At 60.3% G+C, this 22,684-nt stretch overlaps 1 protein-coding gene across 1 annotated transcript in view; it reads right to left on the bottom strand.

Moving 5' to 3' along the window:
* ABLIM2 (actin binding LIM protein family member 2) overlaps positions 1-22,684 on the bottom strand; it is a gene marked incomplete at its 5' end in the record, with an annotated part of 142,895 nt that overhangs the window by 47,141 nt on the left and 73,070 nt on the right. The window contains 6 exons of the mRNA XM_082837689.1: positions 1,186-1,284; positions 2,663-2,783; positions 4,436-4,468; positions 6,550-6,696; positions 13,687-13,764; positions 22,559-22,617. Of these exons, the coding sequence (XP_082693815.1) occupies positions 1,186-1,284; positions 2,663-2,783; positions 4,436-4,468; positions 6,550-6,696; positions 13,687-13,764; positions 22,559-22,617 (537 nt within the window). The remainder of the gene's footprint in view (positions 1-1,185; positions 1,285-2,662; positions 2,784-4,435; positions 4,469-6,549; positions 6,697-13,686; positions 13,765-22,558; positions 22,618-22,684) is intronic.

Genomic DNA, 22,684 nt, shown 5'->3' with positions numbered 1-22,684 from the left:
TAGGTCCACTAAGAGGAGAGGAAGGCACCCCGATGACCAGGGGTTCTCTTCTCAGTTAGGCTGATGGAGTCAGGCAAACAGGTGATGATGACAATGAGAACCGTCCAAGTTCCAAGGAGCCCTGCCGGGTGACCATCCAATGATGGAATAATCCAGCTGAGCTGTCCTCCCTTGGCCCCTCGGGGACAGATGATTCTCTTGAAACTTTCACCACTCAGTAACTGTAAGGAACAGAGACCTTAACACGCGTCTGGGGGAATCAGCAAGAGATCATTGCTGCTCCTCTCGTGCCCTGGGAGTCTTTTCATGGTGTATTAATCAGCTAGGGCTGCATAACAAAGGACCACAGCTGGTGGCTTACACAGCAGACATTCATTTCTCACAGCTGCAGAGGCTGGAAGTCCCAGATCAAGGTCTGGCAAGCCTTGGTTTTGGGTGAGGCCTCTCTTCTGGCTGAAGACAACTGTTCCGTCCTCACGTGGCCTCTCCTCTGAGCGCGCGCAGAGAGAGCGGCTGTTCCTCTTCGTAAATGCCACCCACGCTATCAGATTAGGGCCCCACCCATATGACCTCATGTAACCCTAATAACCTCCTAAAGACCCCTTCTCCAAACGCAGTCACACTGGTGGTTGGGACTTCAACGTATGAATTTGGGGGGACGTAATTCAGCCCGTAATATACGGACTGAAAAGGAATTGGTCCTTTTCCTGGTGTGATTCACACACGCGTGCCCGGGCGTGGGTGGGGAAGGCGGGTAGGTCTGCGCCCTGGGAGGAGTTGCAGCCGTGCGGGGTACGCCTCCCGCCCGGCCACCAGGAGCTGAGGTCGTGGACATCTCCACCCTCTGTGCCTTAGCATTTGCTCCCGATAAGCACGGCTAGCGGTCCCCGCGCCTGCCGAGCTGACGTGGGAAAGAAAAGATGACTTAGGGAAAGGCTCTGGGCACCAGCCCAGGGGTGGGCGCTGGTAGGCCCTAGACCCCTCTTCCTGCCTCGCCGCTTGCTGCCTGACACAAGTTACTTCCTGGGAACGTGTACACACCGACAGAGCTGGACACACAAGACGCAAAGCGGGGAGCGTGGGCATGGGACGTGGGCTCGGGGAAGCCATGCGGCGCACACGGGACAGCGAGACACAGACGCACGGCCGGCCCTGCACCACAGCCCGCAGCCCTGAGCGCCTTACCTCGGAAGTAGGGGATGTAATGATGTCTGAACACGGAGGTAGGGCTTGGGTGTTGGGACAGGGACAGGCAGCTACTGGTACCAACACTCACAGTACCAGCTGCGGGCAACAGAGAACAAGTCAGAGTCGGCCCTGCGCTCGGGGCAAAATATTCCTAGGCCCCGCTCTGCCAGGAACATTTGTGCTTCCTCTCTCGAGGAATGCACACCTCTCTGAGGCACCTGAAGGGGCGCCGCTAAGTACACTTTGGGCCAGTCTGCCCCGGGTTCCGAGTGAGGAAGCCCTGCCCTCTGGGGTCAGGGTGGCAGCGCCCCCAGGCCTGCTGGGTGGGAGCTGCTGGCCCCTGAGCCCTGCCCACTGCCCCACTTAGGGGGCTCCTTGGGACCCAGGGCCCAGGTGGAGGGCAGATGGCCAGGCCAGGGAGTGATCTGTCACCTGACAGGTGCCCCGGCCTCGCCCAGGAGAGATTTGGGTCTCAGCTCTGGGGTGACCACCTGACCAGGCACAACCAACAAGGCCAGAAGACCCAAATATGGTGGGCAGGGCTCAGCAGAGGCTGACAGCCCTTCTCCTGGGCTCACCTGCTCGCCTGGTCGCCCGCTCGCTCGCTCACTCATTCATTCATTCACTCACTCACTCGCCCACTTTCCAAACATCTACTGAGCAGTGTGCGCCAGGCACATTGCAGGGAGCCCATGAAAATAACTCTGCAAATGAATGAGTTTTGATTTTCCCACAAGGGCTGCAAAAATCAGAGTTGAGTCCATGGAGGTGAGGATAGAGCCATGCAACAGCTGGCCAAGGAGGAGATGTTTGGCAAAAATCCCTCAAGAAGCGGCCTCTGTGTGGAGTCCCTGTGGCTCGGACACACTGAGGGCAACGCGGATTTTTAAAAGGGAAAGGAATGGAACATAGCTGGGCGCCAGGCGGGGGATGAGGTGGGATGGGGTAGAGGATCCTCCTCGGGCTTCTCCCCACTGGGAGGGGGCTGGCAGTGGCCCCTGGGGACAGCTGTCTTTGGGGCCACTAACCCAGCTACCGGTGAAGTGTCAATGCATGTGCTGACTCTAGCTTCTGTGCGTTCATTTTGTCTCCACAGCGCAGACCTTCCCAGAGCCACGCGAGCTTTCAACTAAGTGACCTCTGGCCTCCTGTCCTTCGTGCTGTTTCACCTTCCTGACATCTCCTGCTACTGACACGTGAGCTGGATTCTACGTGCTCGGCACTGCCTTGTGTGCTTCACAGGACGGCTCCTCTAACCAATGGGGTAACCAGCTGCCCCTGCACTTAACCTCCCTGCCCCGGCACGGGAGGGCCTTTTCATTCATTAGAAGGACGGGCTCTCCATCGCCCACTGGCAATCCCACGCCCTGTCGGTCGTTTCTCCAGGTGCTAAAGTAAGAGACAGACTCATAAGAGGAAAAGCCACAAGAAGCAGAGCTTCACGGGGGTAAAAGAGGCCGCGGGGGGCGTGTACCTGGACGGCTGTAGTGCTGGGGCGACCGCAAGGTCGGGGTGTAACGGCCGAGGCTGACCGACCCGGTGGAGCTCGGGCTGGAGGTCCGGCACTGCTTGTAGGAGCGGTCATCCTGATACCCCTGGGAGAAGACAGCCTGGTGAAACCCGGCGCCGAGAGCACCGCCCACCCGTATCCACCCACCCCTCCGCCCTCCACTCAGAGCTCTCCTGACCCAAGAGGCTGACTCAACACGGCCCCAGGACGCAGTCCCCCCACCTTCCAGGGCACATCTGAAGAGCCAGACGGGGGGCTGGCCTTGGTGCTGACGCTCCCCTCGGCCTGAGCATCGTCCCCGTGCCTGCCAGGTACTGGAGGGCAGGGTCCCGCCCACGCCTCCAGCAGCCCCTCCTTGTAGCTGGGGCTCCCACAGAGGAGGCAGAGGCACCTGCATCCACCTCCGTCTTTCAGCTCCCCTCTCGCCCCATCCTTCCCGGCACCCAAGGCCCCTCGGAACACAGTTTGAGAACCACTGAGATTCTGTATTCCCCCCGGCCTTGATAGGGGCTCCCCAGGTGCGGGCAGTAAGAAGAAGGCCCCCGCCCCGGCCCAGAAGCCCAGCTGAGTCAGACCCACAAGCACTGACAACGCAGACTCCATTCAAGCAGGATGGCCACTGTCTGGGGTGGTCAGGGCAGGTGACAGGTGGCATGAGATGGCGTGGCACTATGGCACGGGGGCAGAGCAGACCGCCCGCCTGCCACAGCTCGGCACGTTGGCCTGAGTCACGACACGGGCCAGCGTCCTGCCGTGGGGTGGACGCTGCCGCTTTGCCCCTCCAGGCTGGCGTGGGATGAGTAATGGAAGAGTCTGGGTCTGGCGCTCACGGCTCCCACGCCCTTCCAAGCTGACCTCCCGCCTCCTAGGGCTTGCTCTTTAGCAGAACCCACGGAGCCACTGTCCTTAAAGCTTGCCTGTGTGCCCACCTGCACGCTCCGCTCAGGCAGCCCTCATGCTGGGAGCACACCTGCCAGGCCCCACCCATGCCTCACCCCGAGCCCCCTCGGCCTGGCCCATCCTGGCCATGGGCACACACTCTCTCCCCTGGGATGGCTGCAGCCCTGCAGTCTAGCCTCCATCCCCAGGCATCCTCTGCACAGCCCCGCTGGCCAGCTGACATCATACAGATGTCCTATCTTCTCGCCTGCCCTGTGCCCGGGGCTCGTGGCCACACGTGGGCGTGGCAGCTCGGTGCTAGCTGCCCACGCGCAGGCTTTGGCTGTCGCGTTCCTGGACCCAAGGTCTGATGCCCACGCAGACTGGAGTCTGACTGGTGGCTGTCTATGTCGCGGATCAGTTTTGAGAAACGAGAAGAAAGAGCGGGATGCTAACCCGTGCTATTTGATAGAGAAATGCTTCCAGCACGTTTATCCTCGAGGACCCAAGATATTCCCATAAGTCCCACCTGGAGGCGCATGACGTAGCCCAGGCTAACCCAGCCCCTGGACTTCTTCTCTAAAGAAAGCCGTGACCCAGACCTCAGGTCAGACACAGGTGTCCCAGGTGTCCGTGTCGCAGGGCCGGCAGACACGAGGGAAGCATGCAGATGGGATACGATTATAAAAATAACCAACGCCGAGGAGGAAGCCCCAGCCTCAGAGGGTCACGGCCTGATGCCACAGGCAGAGGCCACAGTCGAGGGCCTGGGAGACCCTCCAGGGGAGCCCCGGTTGGTTATCTTTACCATCCGGGCGGCAGTGCCACGAGCAAACGGGGTGGGCCGGGGGCGGTTACCTCGGGCGGCGTCGGCGAGAGCAGCCGCGGGGACTGTGGACACAACACAGAGTTACCCGTTAGGCCCGGCGCCTGGTGGTCACTCGGGGAGGAGAGCGCCCCGGCCCAGGCTCATCTGCACCACGGACCCTCCTCCACGTGGCAGGGAACCCCAGCACGAGACCCAACACACGTCCCAAAACCTTTTTGGAGACACACAGTCAATGGCACCCGAGGAAAAGGTCCCCAAGACAGTCCTCTCTGAGGATGAGCCTGGACCTTGTCTCATCCTGGCCCGCCCCCGCCCTGCCTCTCCCCCACGAGGACCCATTTCTGAAGGGAAGACTGTTGGCTCCGGGCGTTGGGTGGCCACACCCTGCGAGCCCATCACCCTCGGGTTTCTTCCGAAGAGAGAAAAGGGGCCCAGAGGAAGGAAGCACGATTCGGAGCCTCGGGGCTTGGGGTGAGGACCAGTGTGCGGGGTAGGGGGGTCATCGGGGCCCTGGGGAGCGGTGACCGCCTGCCACCTACAGACGTGTTGCCAGGACTTAGGGAGGGAGCGCCTGGCAGAAGGGGCTCTGGAAACGGGGCTTCCAGGCAGGAAAGCTCACCTGTCTCCCCCTCTCCTGGACAGGTAGGAAGACGCTGTGGAGAGTTTCCAAGGAGGAGCCCTGGCGACTGGGGACATTTTCTCGTACCATTAGAACGGCAAGGGGCAAGTGTTTCCCAATCTTCCCATTTCATTGAAGGGGAGACTGAGGCTCAGAAAGGCTGGCAGATCTCTGTGCTTCCAGCCCACTGCCCTTCCCTCCGCTAGCTTCCCACGCTCGGATGAACTGCTGGAAGGCTGCAGTCCCAGAGAAGCAGGGGAAGCGGTCCGGCCCCGAGGCCAGGGTTTGCTCAGCTCAGCGCACTGACCCACGTTCTGTGGCCCACGCCACCATCTACCCACAGAAGGGCTCCCACAGAGGACACCTCTGAGCAGCCTCGCAGCCGGGGCATGGCAGGGCCTGTGGAGGGCAGAGGCCTCGAGGTGCCACGAGATGGAGGAGGGACAGAAGCCCAGTACCTTGCTCTGGGCAATGGCCGCAGCCGGCACGGAGGCAGCAGTGACCAAGGCCAGCCACGAGGGCCCAAGCCCCAGCTCTGCCCCCGTGAGCAGCACGGTCCTGGGCCCTCACCCTCCTTCTCCCTCACCCTCGTCTTCTCATCTACACCCTGAGACGGTCATTCCCAAAGTGCCGGGCCACAGGAGGTGGGGCGACGCAGAAGCCCAGTGTCAGCGCAGAGTGAGAGCGGGCCTGAGGAGCGGGTGATGACTGTGATATCAGCGACAAGGGCTGGCCACTGCAGCATGACCGGTGAGCGTGCCGCGGACCCCCGGAGCCCCGGGCTGTCCCCGCCCTGCCCTCACGCCCCGCAGCTGCGCCAGCTGCTGGACCACAGCAGGCGTTTGCATCGAGCCTGGCGCCCCGGAGCCTCGGCTACAGCTTGGGAGACTCGGAGCGGGGCGCCCACGCCGGGCCACCCCACGTGACCGGCACACAGACATGGCCGACAGCTGGCAAAACACGCCTCCTCTCCATCCCAGGCACCCCCGTGGCCCGGTCACACTGAAGTCTCAAAAAGGAAAAGTGACTTCACCAGCAAATTCCAGGGTAAATGGAGAGAAGCGGCCATGATTAGGAAGGTCCAGCAAAGGACACTGCCCACGGGACAGCGGGGAAGAAGTCGTCTGGGGTCAACCAGGGGTCAAGCCAGCTCGGGGAGCTCATGGGACGGAGGAGTGGGCCAGGGCGGGGAGAGCCGGAGCGCGCCCTGGAGCGCTCTGGACAAAGGAACAGGATACATTTCCCAACTTAAGAAAATAAAGAGACTCTCGCTTTGCTCCCGTCACTTTCCTGATCGCCAGCGAGATTCCTGCTTTCTGCGCCCGCCGAGGGGGCCTGTCCAGACCCTCTCCGTCAGTGTGTCTGCGAGGGGCAGTTCGGGGCCAGAGCACACTGGGAATTCTTTAAAGAGGAGGCGCAGGTTATCTGAGGGGGCTGAGGCCGCCGGACGGCCGTGGGGACGGACGCCAAGGGGACCGGCTATGGGTGTCACGCCCCGCAGGCTGGCCCCGGGCCGGGCCGTACCTCGCTGCAGCTCTGCCTGTCCCCCACCGAGTAGCTGATGAAGGGCGAGTAGGAGATCATGTCGGGGCGGTCGATGCTGTAGATGGCCTTGTTCTTAGGGAGAGCGGCCAGGTCTCTGTAGTCAAGGATCTCATCACCCAGCTTGGCCTGCGAGAGGAAGGAAAGAGTCGAGGGGGTGGTCAGACCCACACCTGGAGGCGTGGTCGCTCGGCAGCCGTGGGTAGAGGTGGGGCCGGGGGGCAAAGGCGTGGGGAAGCCTCGTGGCACACGGACCTGCGTCTCCGCGGACAGTGAGAACTCAGCCCGTGGTCTAAATACACACACAACCACACACACACACATCTATGCTTGCACACATACATACACATGTACGTGTAAACAAATACACGTGTGTGGGCACAGAACACACACATGTAGACATGCACACACACGCACATGGATGCGTGCTCGTAGTATACTTGTGTGCATGCAACGTGCACACGCACGTGTGCACATAAAATACACACGTACGTACAAGATGTGCATACGTGCATTCAAACACATGCACGATGTGTGCAGGCATGTATGCACACATGCAAACACCCACCACGGACATGCAGACCTGCACGCACAATATACGTATGCACGCACACGGGGAATGTGCCCGCCTACAGCTGTGGAGGGGAGACACTGACACACCCGCACCTCCACACCCTCACCCACCAAACTAGTGCACACGCACACACCTCCCTACCCAGCCACCCACACACACACACTCAGGGGCCACCACGTCTGCTTAGGTGAGGTCCACCTGGGCGCTCGCTCCCCTGCACCGCCCGCTGGCCCCTCCTCCTGGCTCCGGGGGCTGCCCGGGGGCGCGTGACTGACTGGACAGGACTTGGAGCGGGGTGGCCGCCTCAGCTTGGCTCTCACAGCAGGGCCGAGGTTCCCCCCCAAACACCGATCTCAGTCCCCGTGTCCCTGCAGCACCCCTCCAGCGCCGGCGGAATGTTTACAGCCCACGAGCCCAACGGAAGAGAGGACGTGAGTCCCCAGCCTGCTCGCAGCACGAGCCAGTTCCTGGTGTGGCAGATGCCCAGGGTCCCATCCTTCCTGGAGCTGACACACCAGTCACCTCCTTCCGCCGGGTCCCCTCTGAGGATTCATCTCAGCCTGGCATTGCCAGCCACAGGCAAAGCTGGCCACTCGGGCTGCCCCCGCTGGCTTGGCTTGACCCCCAAACCCAGCAGGAACCCTCATCTCAACCTCGGCTTCCCTCGGTGGCCCCGGCCAGGTCAACGCTGCCACCGCCCTCCTCTCTGCCCCTTCCCAGACCCAGGTGGCTCTGGTCAAGGCCCTCACTGCCCACGTCCCTATCCAGCCACAGCCTCTGGGGGGCTGTCCTGACAGCAATTCTTCTAACAAACACCACCAACAGCAGTGTGACACTACACCCTCCACCCTGGACAGCACTGGGCTGAGTCCGCGAAGGGGGCACTCACAGGACGTCCTCTTCACAGAGGAAGAACCGGAGCCCAGAGAGGCCGGGTAACTTGCCCAGAGTCACACAGCCCGGGAGGAGACGCAGGCTGTCTGAGTCCAGAGCCATGCTCCCTGCCATGGCTCTCCTCCCTGCCAGGACCACGTCGCTCAAACTCCAGCTGCACCCCGTCGTCCTCCAGCTCACATCCTCCGGCAGCCCCTTCCGGGATGGGTGACACAGCCCTCACTGCAGTTTCCAAACTTGGCCCTGATGTTTCCAGCCCATTCATCATAAGGTGTCTCCTCCTTGTTCCCCCAGTGTGCCAGGCTCAGCCTCCACCCTCCAGCTTTCCTTTATCCTCTGAAGTCCGGCAGCCCACCTCCTCCAGGAAGACTTCCCTGACCACCAACTCCAAGGCTCGCGTGAGTCGTTGGGTACGCTAGGGGCAATCCCTGCTATCTGTGACGTAGGTTGAGAGTGTGAACACCTGATGTCTCAGATCTCTGGCGATTCCCTTGGGAACCCTGGGCAACGTTCAGAAGACCTGAGTTCAAACCCTGAGTCTGTCGTTTGTAACTGTGGTACCGCCAGATCAGCATTTTTGAGCTGCTCCTCTCTGCCTTCCGGGGAAATCTGAACTCAGGCCCCTGGGGACCTGGCCCTCGTGTATCTGCTCATCCAAGCCTCTCACTCCCCCACCCATGCCCCTTGACACGCTCAACCCCTTACAGTTTCCAGAACACCCACAGCCTGAGTGAAACAGAGCAGGACGCTATGGTGCTTCCACCCATGTCCTCCGCCTGCCTCTTGTCTGTAGGAAAACTTCAGCCAAAGTTTAATCAGAGAAGTGAGAAGATGCAGAAACAAAGGAAACCATCAAAGGAGACCAAATGGTAATAGTTTAATCATTAAGCAAAGTCAAAGACCTTTAACTCCTCCTTAAGGGCTACAGATAATATTCTGAGCCGTATCCTGGGAGCTGCCTTATAGATACTGAAACCCCTACCAGGTGGAAGAAGTTAACTACATCATGACAGACTGTAGCCATGACATAAGTGGCCACAATTCCAAGAACTGACCTCAAGGAAATGGGAATAAACTGACCCTGAAACCGAAGACTAACTGTACTTAAAACAATCAAGATGACGCTGGTCAGACCACCGATGACCAATTTCAAGACGACGGTCAGAGCTGACTGTGCAGTTTCTGCATGTAGCCCCCTCCCTCCGTCTATAAAAGCTCTTGCCCAGTGATTGTCAGCGGGGGGAGTCAGCCTTTGGACAGGAGTCCGCCCTCTTCTACCTCGCCCTCGTTGCCGGCGTCCAAAATAAAGCAATGTTTCCTTTCCACCAGCCTTGCCTCTTTATTGGCTTTTGAGCGGCGAGCAGCTGGACCGCACTTTCGGTCACGTGAGGGCTTGGTACGTGCTGTTCCCTCCCTCCGAAATGCCGTTCCCAGGCCTCTTTGCCCGGCTCATCCTCTGGTCCTTCCAGATTCAGCACGCTTCCCCTCCACCACCTCCCCTTCTCCTGTGAGTAAAGGTGCTGATTTCGTTGGCGCATCTGTCTCCTTTTCTCCTGAGGCTGGTGGCTCCTGGGGGTTCAGGACCCTGATTCACCATGGAGTCCCTCCCCCTAACTCCATGCTTGACGCGGCACAGGCCCTCGGGGCAGGCATGCCGAATTGAGCTAAAGTCGAGCGCGCATTTGCCGAAGCCAGCTGGGTTCTCTGGGTCTTTGTCTCCCCCTGAAAATGGGAATACCACCTGGGCCTTGTCCATCTGTTGGATTTCGTGACCATCAACACAGCTCGATATAAAGGGCGATGCTGCCGAGGGGCTGGGAGAGGCCGGCATTCACAGGTCACTGTGGAGGCTGTGTCCGCCCACCCACCTCTGTCCTGCTATGATCGCAGCGCTCAGCGCCCGCTGGCTTTCTCAGCCCCAGGTGCACAGTCAACAGCGCCCGCCTTGCCCTGACACAGGGGATCAGGGAGGCAGCCCGACGATGCCAACTACCACCAACACGACCCTGCTCAGAAAGAAGCCTGCCCGCCCCCAGCTGGCCGGCTAGGCGGCTGTGCTCCTGGCTCCTCAGCATTTGTCCTGCCCAGCGGGGCTCACAGATGCAGTTCCCTGCATCCAAGTCCTGGGGCGGTTGCCATGACAACGGGCTATGTTGTCTCATTGGCGGAAGGCCACTGGAGTGTGTGTAAGTACAAGTGTTTCCCCTTAGCTTTCTTCTCTCCTACACTGTATCCAGCATAACAACTAATAATAAGATATGACCATATATGATGTTATAGCTATAACATAATCCTGCCGATGATATAATCGAACGATGCCGCTTTTATGCTATGCCGACTCACTGCTTTATTGCCCTGCTGAAGAAAGGTTACAAAACAATATAGCCAATGTGACCTCATTTTGTTAGAAAAAAAAAATACACGCACACAGAGAAAAAGAAACCTAAAGGGCATACTTCAAAATATTAACAGTGGCTACTCTGGCTGGGAGGATTATAAATGGTATTCATTTTCACCTCTGCACCAATCGCTATTTTGTTGCTAATAAATGTGGGTTACATTTGTAATAAAGAAAAAGGCGGTGAAAAGGTTACTTTTAAAAACCCACAATTTATCGAGCACCTACTGTGTGCATGTTTTATCCTAGATACTAAGGTGAGTGAGGCATGGCCCCTGCCCGCCAGGAGCTCACAGCCCGTGTGGGAGACGGTAGCCACATCACATGATAAATTCCCTGCCATTCCTGCAGACAGGGACTTCGCGGGGAATTGATCTCTTCCTGATGGGCAGGAAGGGAGAGGGAGGGAGAGGAAGCTGCATTTGAGAACAACCATCCCACAGCAGGCGGGTCCCAGGCGGCTGGCATCCTTTTAAGCACGCTGAGCTGGTGCATGGATTGGGACCACCGTCCTGAGGTCCTGAGTGTGCCCGGCGCTGAGCAGAGCTGGGTGCACAGTAGGGTGACAGGAGATACCAACAGGGAGATGGAAGGAAGAGCAGAGGGGCTGAGCCTGAGATAAGAAGGGCACTTGCTTGACCAGACTCTCGTCTCCTCAGGGAAGGAACTGCATGGATGTGCACTGCCAACTGGTGCTGATACCAACCCTGACTTGGGAGGGATGGCCAGGGTGGGACGTTTCCGGCTGGGCGCTGGCCATGGTGCTGGGAGTCCATGTGTTAGGGATGGATGCAGGTCCTTGGACGGTGGCCCCATGACTTAGAGGCTGTGACACAGACCAGCTTCTGCACCTCTCTGAGCTGCATCTAACTGGGATGCTGAGACAGCAGAGCACACTCCCTGGTACCCAGGACTCAAGGCACCTCTGCAGTGTCAAACTAACAACTGCCGCTTCAGACTCAGGAGACAGGATTAAATTAATTCGCCCGAGGTCTTCTATTTACTTATTTTTTTTAACTTTTACTTTTTAAAACATATAGCCGTGTGTACACTTCAAGGCCTTCTGTTTAAGCTGGAATCCAACACACTCGTATTAGCTGAGCGAGAAGTCCGTCTCAGCTGGGACGGTGCGACCAGCTGGAATCTACCTCGGCTGAAGGCACACCCAGCTGGTGGGCAACTTCTTTGCCCACCGTCATCATTGGCAAGTTCGTGCTCCCCAAGGGCGGGAAGGCCATGTGACCCAATCAAGGGGCGTGGACTTGGCTGTGCTGAGAACTGCCAGGTGGAAGAAGGGACCCAGCGGGGCTGGTTTTCAGCACTGAGCAGCGGGGTTCCCTGGGAAGAACCCAAGCTCTGTGGTGGCAGAGACCTGGGTTCAAAGACAGCTCCGCTGCTTACCGCTGCACGACCTTTAAAGTAACAGTGATCACAGAGCCCAGGGACTCTGGTCACTGCTCACTGCACCGTTACATGGTCACTACCGTACCTAAGCGTCTTACAAATACCAGTTTGTTCAAAAAGTAATAGTTCATGTTTAATGAGCAGTTTACCAGCAGTAGCTGCAGTCTGGGGACACGACCATGCCTGGCCGCATGCCGAGTTCTTCACAAATACGATCTCATTCAAATACCAAGTCATTATTATTATTATTCATGATGATGATGGTATTAGGGGCTAAATCGTGCTTCCCCAAATTTCTATGTTGAACCACTAGCCCCCAGCACCACAGAAGTGACTACATTTGGTGATATGGGCCTTTAAAGTGGTGATTAAGGTAAAAAGGGGTCATTAGGGTGGGATCTGATCCAGTACGCCTGGTGCCCTTCTGAGAAGAAGAGATTAGGACACAGATGTGCACAGAGGGACGACCATGTGAGGACACAGGGAGAAGATAGCCGTCTACACGTCCAGGAGAGAGGCCTCGGAGGGAACCAACCCTCCAGACACCTCGACTCAAGACTCCCAGCCTCCAGGACGGTGAGAAGATACATTTCTGTGGTTGAAGCCCCCTGGTCTGCAGGGCTTTACGGTGGCCCCGGCAAACGAGCACAGACGTCATAACAGTAATCCCAGCGAGCGAGCGTTTCCTGTCCTCCCTCTGGGCTCAGGGCTGTGCCCGGGGCCTCCCACTCAGTACCTCAGTGGCCCTGGGCAGCAGGCACTGTGGGTCTCCAGGTACAGGTGAGCTCCCAGAGGCTCAGAGAGGCTAACATCTCGCCCAAGGGCACACAGCCGCCGGGTGACGTCATGCTGCCTTTCTGAGCCTCCGGGTTTGCACCTGCAAAGGGTCATCCTGTGATTTACTCTCCGGACTAGAACCCTTGTTATGATCACCTATCAGAATTAGGGTCAGGAATGGCCCTGGACCAACTAGAATGAGAGTCTGGGGAGTGAAAAGCAGTGTTGAGAAGAGCGAATTCCATCTCCATCGTGTGAGAGAAAAATGAGGCCCTGGCCCGTGGCGGGGGGGAGGCGACTCGTCCCAAGTCACCGGCTGTCCTTTGGGTGTGCAGCTGGGCCAAGACACCCAGTCCAGGGCTCGCTCCCTTCCCCTCCCCCACCCCGCACAGGCTCTTTCCCAGACAATGAAGTTTGCCACTTAGACAAGTAAACTAGCAAATAATTACAACCATCACCTTCCATTTCTAATCCCACCACCCAGAGGTAACTCTTATTAACTATTCGTTAAAATGTTCCCAATCATTTTTAGACTTGTATGTGCACGTACACACATACACACACAAATACCCATAATACACACGCACGCACACACACGTGCACACACACATATGCGTACGCACACACACACACATATGCACACAAATACATACACACACAAACGAAAATGGGATCCCGTAACATGTATTACCCTTCACATGCTTCTTCTAAAAACACGTTAGGAACTTTCCACAGCAGCAGGCACAGATCTGCACCGTTATTTGTGACACGGGCCCGAGTGTTATTTACGCAGGTGAGTCCTGGCTGTGGGGATGCGGAAGTGACTCACCGTCACCCCTGTAACCACAGCTGTGAGCGCACCTCTCTGCGCACCTGTCGCCACATCACGGGGCGGCCGTGGTCACACAGCACATCCACACTGGAGGCTCTGACCCAGCCTCACGGTCTGCGCCAACCTCTCCCGCGGCCTCCGGGGGGCGCTGGCCCCGGCCCCCCACTCCGAGGGCACACTCAGCAATGACCCCAGGCCCCGGGGCCCCTCCCCACTCTCCACAGAGAGAATCCAACTTACATAGATCACGCGGCTCGGAGACCCTGAGGTGCTGGAAGCGGGGACGGAAATGGTGCTCTCTGAAGAGGTTCTGGTTTCCTAGGAGAGGAGGAGACAGGAGGAGGCTGAAGCAGACCGCCAACGCGAAGAACCTTTCAGAGGCAATTACACTCCAACAGAAATGCCGGCTCACGAGGTACTTTTCATTTGCAGGTTGGAAGAATTCTTAAAATAAACATGCAGGCTTGAATGAACAACAGCACAGCTGTAACCAGAAGACACAGCAGGTGACCCTGGCTGCAAGCAAAAGCCACGCTTTCAGCGCCGGCCGGAATCGCTCCCGTGATCACCAAGCTTTCACGGCGTCAACACTATCTGTTTTCCGGAGGATGAGAGCAAGCGATGCCGTTTCCGTGTTTCTGCGCGCTCCAACGGCAACGGCGGGACTGTGCTGCTCAGAGACCTTATTCTCCATGTGGATTACGGGGGATGCACTGCAGCTCGTTCCGCCAGCCCCGCCTCTGTTGTCTGACTCGGCGGCCGTCACGTCTGTGGTCTGCTCCTCGCGTGCCCACTGTGGCTTGGAACCATTCCCCCGCCCCTCCTCCCTCGGTTCCGACCATGACTCCTGCACCCCCGAGGTGACATCTCCGAGAAGACTGTCCATCTCCTCCACTCCCCCGCGTCAGGCCCCCCATCAGTGCGAGGACCCTGCCTGTCTCCAGCTCCCACCCCACTCGCTGCACCTGTGCCCCTCCCCACCTGTCGGGCGTGACCCGGTAGCTCCTGGACCCTCTCCTGGTCCAGCCCTCACCCCTGCTGGGACCACCCACGTACCTAACACTCCACACCTCCCACTTGCCCCGTCTAAACGGGACCCATCTTCACAAAGCGCCCCCCTCTCCCTACCCACTCACGGCTCCTCTCTTGTTTTCTCAGCAGGCCCCTTCCTCCCACCCCCTGGAATTCTGTCCAGCCCCTCTCAGTGGTCCACACCCGCTGCAGTGGTACCAGCAGCCTGGGAGGGCCGCATCATGAACTGAATTGCGTCCCTCCAAAACTCATACGTTGAAGTCAACACCCCAGGACCCCAGAATGTGACTGTATTTGGAGGCACAGGGCATTTAAGGATGCAATTAGGTTTAAACGGAGTCTTTAGGACAGGCCTGGATCCAACCTGACTGGTGTCCGTATAAGAACAGGAGACTAGGACACAGACATGCACAGAGGGATGACATGTGAGGACACAGGGAGAAGACGGCCCTCTACACGCCCAGGAGAGAGGCCTCAGGAGAAACCCACCTGCCCACACCTTGATCTTGGACGTCCAGCCTCCAGGACTGTGAGAAAATCCATTTCTGCTGTTTAAGTTCCCCAAGTCTGTGGCATTTTGTATGGCAGCCCCAGGACCCTAACACCCATCATGGACCCCCGCCAAGTGGATGACCCCCAGCTCTGGCTACACCCAGCACAACACCAGCGAGAATGGGACAACACCAGGACCAGACGTGAGGCCGACACGGTAGTGGGAGGGACCAACCTGAGAGGCATAGGGGGTGGTGCCTGGGTAAACCTGACTGGGAGCCTGGTTCTGTATCTACAAGGGAAAGAGAAGAGGGAGAGGGCGTGATGCTCCGTGGTCATCTCTGCGCTCGGTCACTCGTCCAGCTGGTCCATCCCCTCTCCTTGCCCCAGTTATCACCCTGGCATCCTCTGGAGGCCTGCCCTGCTTCCCCGGGCCCCTCGCAGGCAGGGGCTGGGGTCCCTCAAGGAGTTCAGCCGGACCCCTGAGGCTCGGCCACCCCCAGTAAAACACAACGTCAAGTGCTGTTGCAAAGGAGAGGCACCGTCGGAGGCCGGTAACACTGCGTCTGTTTTATCACTGTCCCTGTGGCCAGGCTGCCTATTTTACTAGGCAAAAATGATGTACGTACACATTTAATACATTTGAAAGAAAACTTTGACTCTCAGCTTCCTTCTCTATGAAACGGAAAGAGCTGCTTGGAAGGTGCTTTCTGCCTCTGAGGACTTAGGCACACCTGCTAGGGGCTTGGCACTGGTAAATGGTCCTTACTTTTATTTCACTTCAGTTGATTCCAGCTCACGGCAGGAAGCCCCTTGTTTGCAAAGCCGACAAACACTGGTTGTTTTATAAGAAAAGTGCCCCTAAGCTGAGAGCTGCAGCAGTGGCCCAAGAACTGTCCCCCAGACCAAGAGGGACACTTCCCGGCACAGGTGGGGTGGCACCGGCTCACTGCCACCACGACCCCGACGGGGGGCTTGGGCTCTTCGAGTGGCAGCGGGCGCCTGGGTTTGCTCTGGCATGTTTCAGGGTTCCGAGCAGGCAGGTGGGTGGCTGCACGGTGCTCTCCTCCCTGTGCCAGGTTCCCAGCCCCGGAGAGGGCCAGGGCGTCCCTGCGTCCCACAGGTCAGGGAGCCCAGACACGAGGGGGCCGAGTCCAGGTGATTCTCCCAGAGTCAGGAGACCTGGGCTTTCTCTCACTTTCTCCCTACCGTGACTCCAATTCGTTCCAAGGAGCCTCACAATCAAACCCAATACCCAGTTGTGTTCTCCAGGGCCTTGTTCACACCAGCAAAGGGCCGGGCAGCTCACCCAGCCCGGTCCCCACCGTTCAGCCTGGTCCCAGGAAGCGTCGTCCTACAACAGTGACGGGGGCGCCTGGCTCTCATTAAGGTCCCACACAAGCTGCATGGATACCGCGCGAGGGGTCAGCACCCACTCATCTCCAACTTAAAGCCTAGGGGCTGAGGCTCAGGGAGGGCTAGTGATTTGCCCAAGGTCACACAGCTGGGCAGAGGCAGAGTCCAACACCAAGGTTTGCTCTCCCACCCCGGCGGCCCCTGCGAATTCCACTAAAACGTTCTCACTCATGCTCAGTCACCCCGTCCTTGCGTTTGGGCCTCTGGGACCATCTCAACAAGCCTGTCTTCTCCGTGCTCAGTGGCCTCACAATCAGCGCAGGGGCTCTTGCTTCCTTCCAGGTGCCCCCGCGGTAAGCAGCCCGGACCTCTGTGCCCCGGGTTTGGGGTGGGGGTGGGGAAGGACATGGGCTCTTGAAACAGTAACCGTGGAGACCCGCAGCCTGGGGGACCAGCCCGGTCAGTCCAGGCTCCCTCTGCTGCCACCAGAGCAGGAACCCGCCCGGCTGTCCCCGGCCACCTTCTTCATGCAAGGAGCTCCTCTCAGCTACTCAGCTGACACGGGGCCGCCCCTACCACGGCTCTGAAACTCTCATGCAATCCCCAGCAGATCGTGGCCCCTCTGGCTTGGGACCCAGAGCCAGAACAGGGCTGGGCCCTGTGACCCACTCTCCCACACACCTGCCAAGTCTCAGCTCCGGGAAGCTGGCCCCGTCCCTCCCCCTGTCACAGGCAAGCATCCTGCACCCTGGAGCCTGCCCATCTGGGCCCTCCTGTAGGGCAGGGACCCGCTGGTCTTATTCACCTCCGTGTCCCCGGTACCCAGCCCAGAAGGGACACAGCAGGTGCTCAGTGGCTGTGTGTTGAATGACCACGTGATCCACGGCCCAACGATGCACTGGGGACGGGCAGTTAGGACCACAGCCTTCCGACGGGCTTTCCATGGGCACGCTCAGCAGACGCACGTCCTTGTCCGGGGGGCACCCATCCCCCGGGGGAGCACGCAGTCAGGGAGGCCTTCCGGGCAGTGAGGAAGGACTGCCCTCCCTCTCCTGTCTCAGCCTGGCATGGACTCCGGTGCCGGCCCCTGCTGCTGGGCACAGAGATGGAGCTGGCTCCCGGGGGTCCTGGAGCCCACTGGGCCTGGCGTGAGGGGCACTAGTTAGATGACCGCTGAGCAGCCCTCCAGACGAGTGAGTTAGCTCTCATCTGGATTTACGACATAAGAGTGGAGCTGCCTCCACCCACAGGCCGGACTCAGAGGGAGTTAGTGACGCCACCTCTGCTGCCCTTCTCAGGGGCTGATGGCCCCCTGAGCAGACCCTGCTGGGCTGACCTGGAGCTGACCGGGGCTGGCTGGTTCATGCACGTTAGCTACCTTGCAGGCAGCGAACAATACAGAAAAGTACAGCTCTCTCCCGGCCCCCGGGCAGGAAGCAGTCAGCTGGCTGGAGAACTATCTCCAAGGGGACCTGAGTGCCCAGGGAAAATCATCTGTGCCTGCCCCACCCACCCACTGCCCGGCCCGCCACTGCCCCGCCCACCCGCTGCCCCGTCCACCCACTGCCCAGCCCACCACTGCCCTGTCCACACACTGCCCGGCCCGCCCACTGCCCCGCCCACCCGCTGCCCTGTCCACTCACTGCCCCGCCCACCACTGCCCTGTCCACTCACTGCCCCGCCCACCCACTGCCCGGCCCGCCCACTGCCCCGCCCACCACTGCCCCGTCCACCCACTGCCCTGTCCACTCACTGCCCCACCCACCCACTGCCCGGCCCGCCCACTGCCCCGCCCACCCGCTGCCCCGCCCACCCGCTGCCCTGTCCACTCACTGCCCCGCCCACCACTGCCCAGCCCACCACTGCCCCACCCACCCACTGCCCGGCCCACCCACTGCCCGGCCCGCCCATTGCCCCGCCCACCCGCTGCCCTGTCCACTCACTGCCCTGTCCACTCACTGCCCCGCCCACCACTGCCCTGTCCACTCGCTGCCCTGTCCACCCACTGCCCGGCCCGCCCACTGCCCCGCCCACCCGCTGCCCTGTCCACCCACTGCCCCACCCACCCACTGCCCAGCCCACCACTGCCCTGTCCACCCACTGCCCCACCCACCCACTGCCCTGTCCACTCACTGCCCGGCCCGCCCACTGCCCTGTCCACTCACTGCCACACCCCTCACTGCCCAGCCCATCACTGCCCCACCCACCCACTGCCCTGTCCACTCACTGCCCCGCCCACCACTGCCCTGTCCACCCACTGCCCGGCCCGCCCACTGCCCTGTCCACTCGCTGCCCTGTCCACTCACTGCCACACCCCTCACTGCCCAGCCCATCACTGCCCTGTCCACACACTGCCCGGCCCGCCCACTGCCCCACCCACCCGCTGTCCTGTCCACTCACTGCCCTGTCCACCCGCTGCCCCGTCCACTCACTGCCACACCCCTCACTGCCCCACCCACCACTGCCCCGCCCACACACTGCCCTGTCCACACACTGCCCTGTCCACCCACTGCCCCATCCACTCACTGCCACACCCCCTCACTGCCCCGCCCACCCACTGCCCTGTCTACCACTTCCCCATCCACCCACTGCCCTGTCCACCTACTGTCCTGCTCACTGCCCTGCCCATCCACTGCACTGCCCACCACTGCCCTGTCCACTCACTGCCACACCCCCTCACTGCCCTGTCCACTCACTGCCCTGTCCACCCATTGATGTGCCCACTCACTGCCCGGCCCACCAGGCCCAGAGTTCATTCTCATTTCCCGGGCGAGACAGAAGAGGCTCTGAGGGGCGGAGGTGGGGCTGGGACCCGGGGAGGGTGAAACAAGGGACAAGCAGGGCATGACTGGGGCCTGGATGCTGTCCCAGGACACGGAAGGGCAACTGTTGTCAGGCTGCTGGCCTCTGCCCCAAATGTTCCCAAAGCATCTGTGGAAACAAGCCCAGGAAGCCAAGTCCGGGGAAATGACCAGCCCCCGGGGCAACAAGCCTTCCCTTCCTCCCTGTCCTGCCAGCCTGCAGCATTCAGAGAGCCTCGCTTCCCGGGGCCAGTGGCCTCCAGGCTGGGAGCAGAGGTGGCTGCTGCCACCAGGCCTGGCAGCAGCCTGAGGCCAGCTCAACAGTGGGTCCAGAATCCAGGGGCTGGTGCGGGGCACGCTGACCTGGCCAGGGGAGGCTCTGGGGACACAGAGGGCCCGGGGCACGTGGTCCTCCTCCGCGGAGCCCTCCCACCCCGGCTCAGGGCCACCTTTCCCCAGGTCGCCGTGACACACCAGGGGTAGCAGGACGGTCCCCACGGCCCTCGGACGTAACGTGCACCTAGTCCCCCTGTCCCCGCCTCTATCAGGAGCAGCAGGGCTTGGATTTAGTCACCTCGGTGCCGCAGGCCGAGAGCCACGAATGCATCACGAAGGCGCAGATGCCCCCGAAGCAGCGGCTTCCAGACCCCCTGAAATCAACTGCAAAGAGAATGCGAGGGTTTCCCTCTCAGTTCTCTCAGAACGGGCTTGGCAAGTGTGCTGAACTGGGCTGGGTCCCACCCAGCCCGAGGGCCCGGTACGAGGAGGGTCCCCTCCACCAGCCCAGGCCCCCATCACGGCTCGTGGGCCAAAGTTCGCGAGGTGGGTCTCCATCCAGCCCACCAGGAATTCCCAAGCCCTGAGCCCCCGCGGCGTCTGCTAGGTCTGGGGACAAGTTTCTGCTCTGGCTCTGCTCACTCCCCACCCAAGGGTGGGGGGACTCTGCAGCCCTGACCCCTCGCTCCCACAGTGCAAGGTATCAGTGAAGGGCTCAACGAACAGAACCAGCGTCAACAGTAAAGAGCAAAGGACGCCCAACAGCAGCGCTCTGCCCCTTTCCTCCTGGAGCAGAATCCCTCTGGGCAACGGTCCCTCCTGCCAAACACAGCTGCCGCAGAGGCGCAGGGAGCCACCCAGACCCCCGGATCGGCCGGCCTCCCACGCGCTTCCCGGGGGACCTGCCTGACTCTCCAGCCTCTGCTCCTCTCAGCCCCTCCCCGCCTCCACCCAGGGACCCCGGTCACCTCGGCCTCTTGACCCAGAGCTGCCACCAGCAGAGCGAGCCCCTCACCCCCGAAAGGCATTCTGGGTATCCCACGGGCTTGGGTCCGAGAAGGCTGGGTCTGAACTCTGCAGTGATCCCAGCATCACTCTGCACACCACACACGGGCACGCTAGCGACCCCGTGCGTCCCCCCGCCCCCTGCAGCAGTTTCCCTGTCCATCTCCCAGACACTGATGCAGACCCGTGCTATGCGGCATCTGAGTAGCCAGGGTCTTCAAGGGCCCACCGCCACCCGGCTCATCCGTAGCCTGTCTGGTGGCTTTAAAAGGGTTGGCATGCCTGGGACACCACGCGTGGGGGACAGAGTGGAAAGCCAGGGGTTGCTGGTGTCCTGAGGCCGGGCCCGGAGTCCTGGGGGTCACACACCACTCGCCGCCCGCGGACCATCTACGCTATCCCGGGGCCCTGCAGGGCGTGGCTTCCAGTGGGGGTCCTGCAGGGGTGGGGGGCCCCCTGGCACAGGGCCTGGTAGTGCCTGACAGAGCAAAGCTGGCTGACACGCCTCCCCTCGAGGGCCTGCCGTCCCCTGGGCTGCAGTTCACTTGTATTCACTTCCTTCCTTCAACCCGCAAACGCTTGAGTGTGTCACCTGCCAGGACTCGTGTGGGAGCCGGGAAATCAGGACGGAGAGACTGGAGCCTTTCTTCCAGGCTTTTAGGGAAGAGGGAGCTGCCTGCGGGGTGTGAGTTGAGGACGCGGGGCGGGAGCAGGAGTTGGCAAGGTCTTCAGGGGCTGACGTTCTGGGTGAATCTTAAAACCCAAAGGAGGAGTTTGCCAGGATGCGTGATGCAAGGGCACGAGAGGGCATCTCTGGAGGAAGGAATGCGTTTGCGAAGGCGCAGGGGAGAAAGGGAGCGGTGAGGATGGAGGCGTGGCAGCCCGGGGGCAGCGGGACCCCTCCCCTGCTCACCCCACCGCCACCCAAGCCAAAGGGAGCTTGCCCTGTTCCTGCCCCAGGGCCTTTGCACGAACCCCCACCCTGCCTGGAACCGCACTCCCTCTCCCTCTCTTCAGGGCTGGCACCGTCTCATCTTCTGGCTCAGCTCCCGCTCTTTTCCTCTGGAGGACCGCCTGCACCCCCACCCCCCCCAACCATCCCAGGTGAGGTCCGTCCTTCCCCCGCTCTCCTGCCCCGCCAACCACTGCTGCATTATCTTCTTGCTGAGGCGTTGATTTCTGCCTCTCTCTGGGATGCCAGCCCCGGAAGGGTCAGGGGCATGCCGGCCTCCTTTCTCACCCTGCACCTGCAGCCTGGCGCCCAGCACAGGGCCTCTGAGGGGCAAGGAATTTGGCCTGGCCTAGAGGGTGGTCTAGCCTGGCCCAGAGGGAGGTCTTGCTCTAGTTTCTGGAAGGTGATCGTACCCGATAGGATGTCTCTGTTTAGGGAGGGGGCTAACTGCACCCAAAATTCTTAGAGTGGGGCTGGCCACGCCAGAAAGACCAACCCTATGATTCTGGTGGTCTTGGGTCATGTCACCTGGAGAGTGAAGTCAACCACATGGCAACCAATCAATCAACCAACCAACCAATCAGTCATTTAATGGGGCACCGATAAGGTCTCTGGCCCCGGAGCTTCCCTGGTTGGCAACACTCCGTGTGCGCTGTCACCCGTCACTGGGAGGGGCCGAGTCTGGACTCCACGGGGAGAAGACAATGGTACCGTGTGTCCGGACCCCTCCTGGACCCCGCCCCATGCTGGGCTGATTTCACTCTGTATCTCCCCCTGCCCCCTGCCGGGATAAACCATAACCGGGGCTGTAACAGTTCCGTGAGTGCTTCAGACACATTAATGAACCTGCGGGCAGCTGTGAGGACCCCTCGAACTAGCCGCTGGCGTCAGAAGTATGGACGGTCTTGGGACTGTTTGGAGACCCGCTAACTTTGCAGTTGTCCCAAAACTTCCGCAGCCATCAGCGTCCACTGAACAAAGGAAGAGGTCGGCAGGGCTAGTGTGGGAAGGGCCCTGGTCCCACCCAGCAGCTGATCTACCTGTTTACACCTCAACATCGCCAGGCCTCGGGCCACCTGCCCCAGAGCCTGGTGGGACCGGCCGGCAAGCCTGCAGACCCAGCCAGCGTCCTCTTAACCGTGTGATGATAGCACAGAAGCGGGGGGAAAGGCGTCGGAAGAGACTGAATTCCACCAACCTTGCTTTTGTCTTCAGTTCTGGCTGCCTGTCGACACGCCGGGTGCCAGATGGAGGAGCCTGGGGACAGATTCCCAAGAGGGAAGTGTTAGCGTTATTTCCGGAGATGCAGGGGCCGTGCGGAGTG

The sequence above is a fragment of the Leucopleurus acutus genome, assembly GCF_964270905.1.
Source record: "Leucopleurus acutus genome assembly, chromosome: 4".
NCBI lineage: Eukaryota > Metazoa > Chordata > Mammalia > Artiodactyla > Delphinidae > Leucopleurus > Leucopleurus acutus.
Note: the sequence above shows the minus strand (reverse complement) of the source record. Positions and strands in the feature narration are given on the sequence as shown.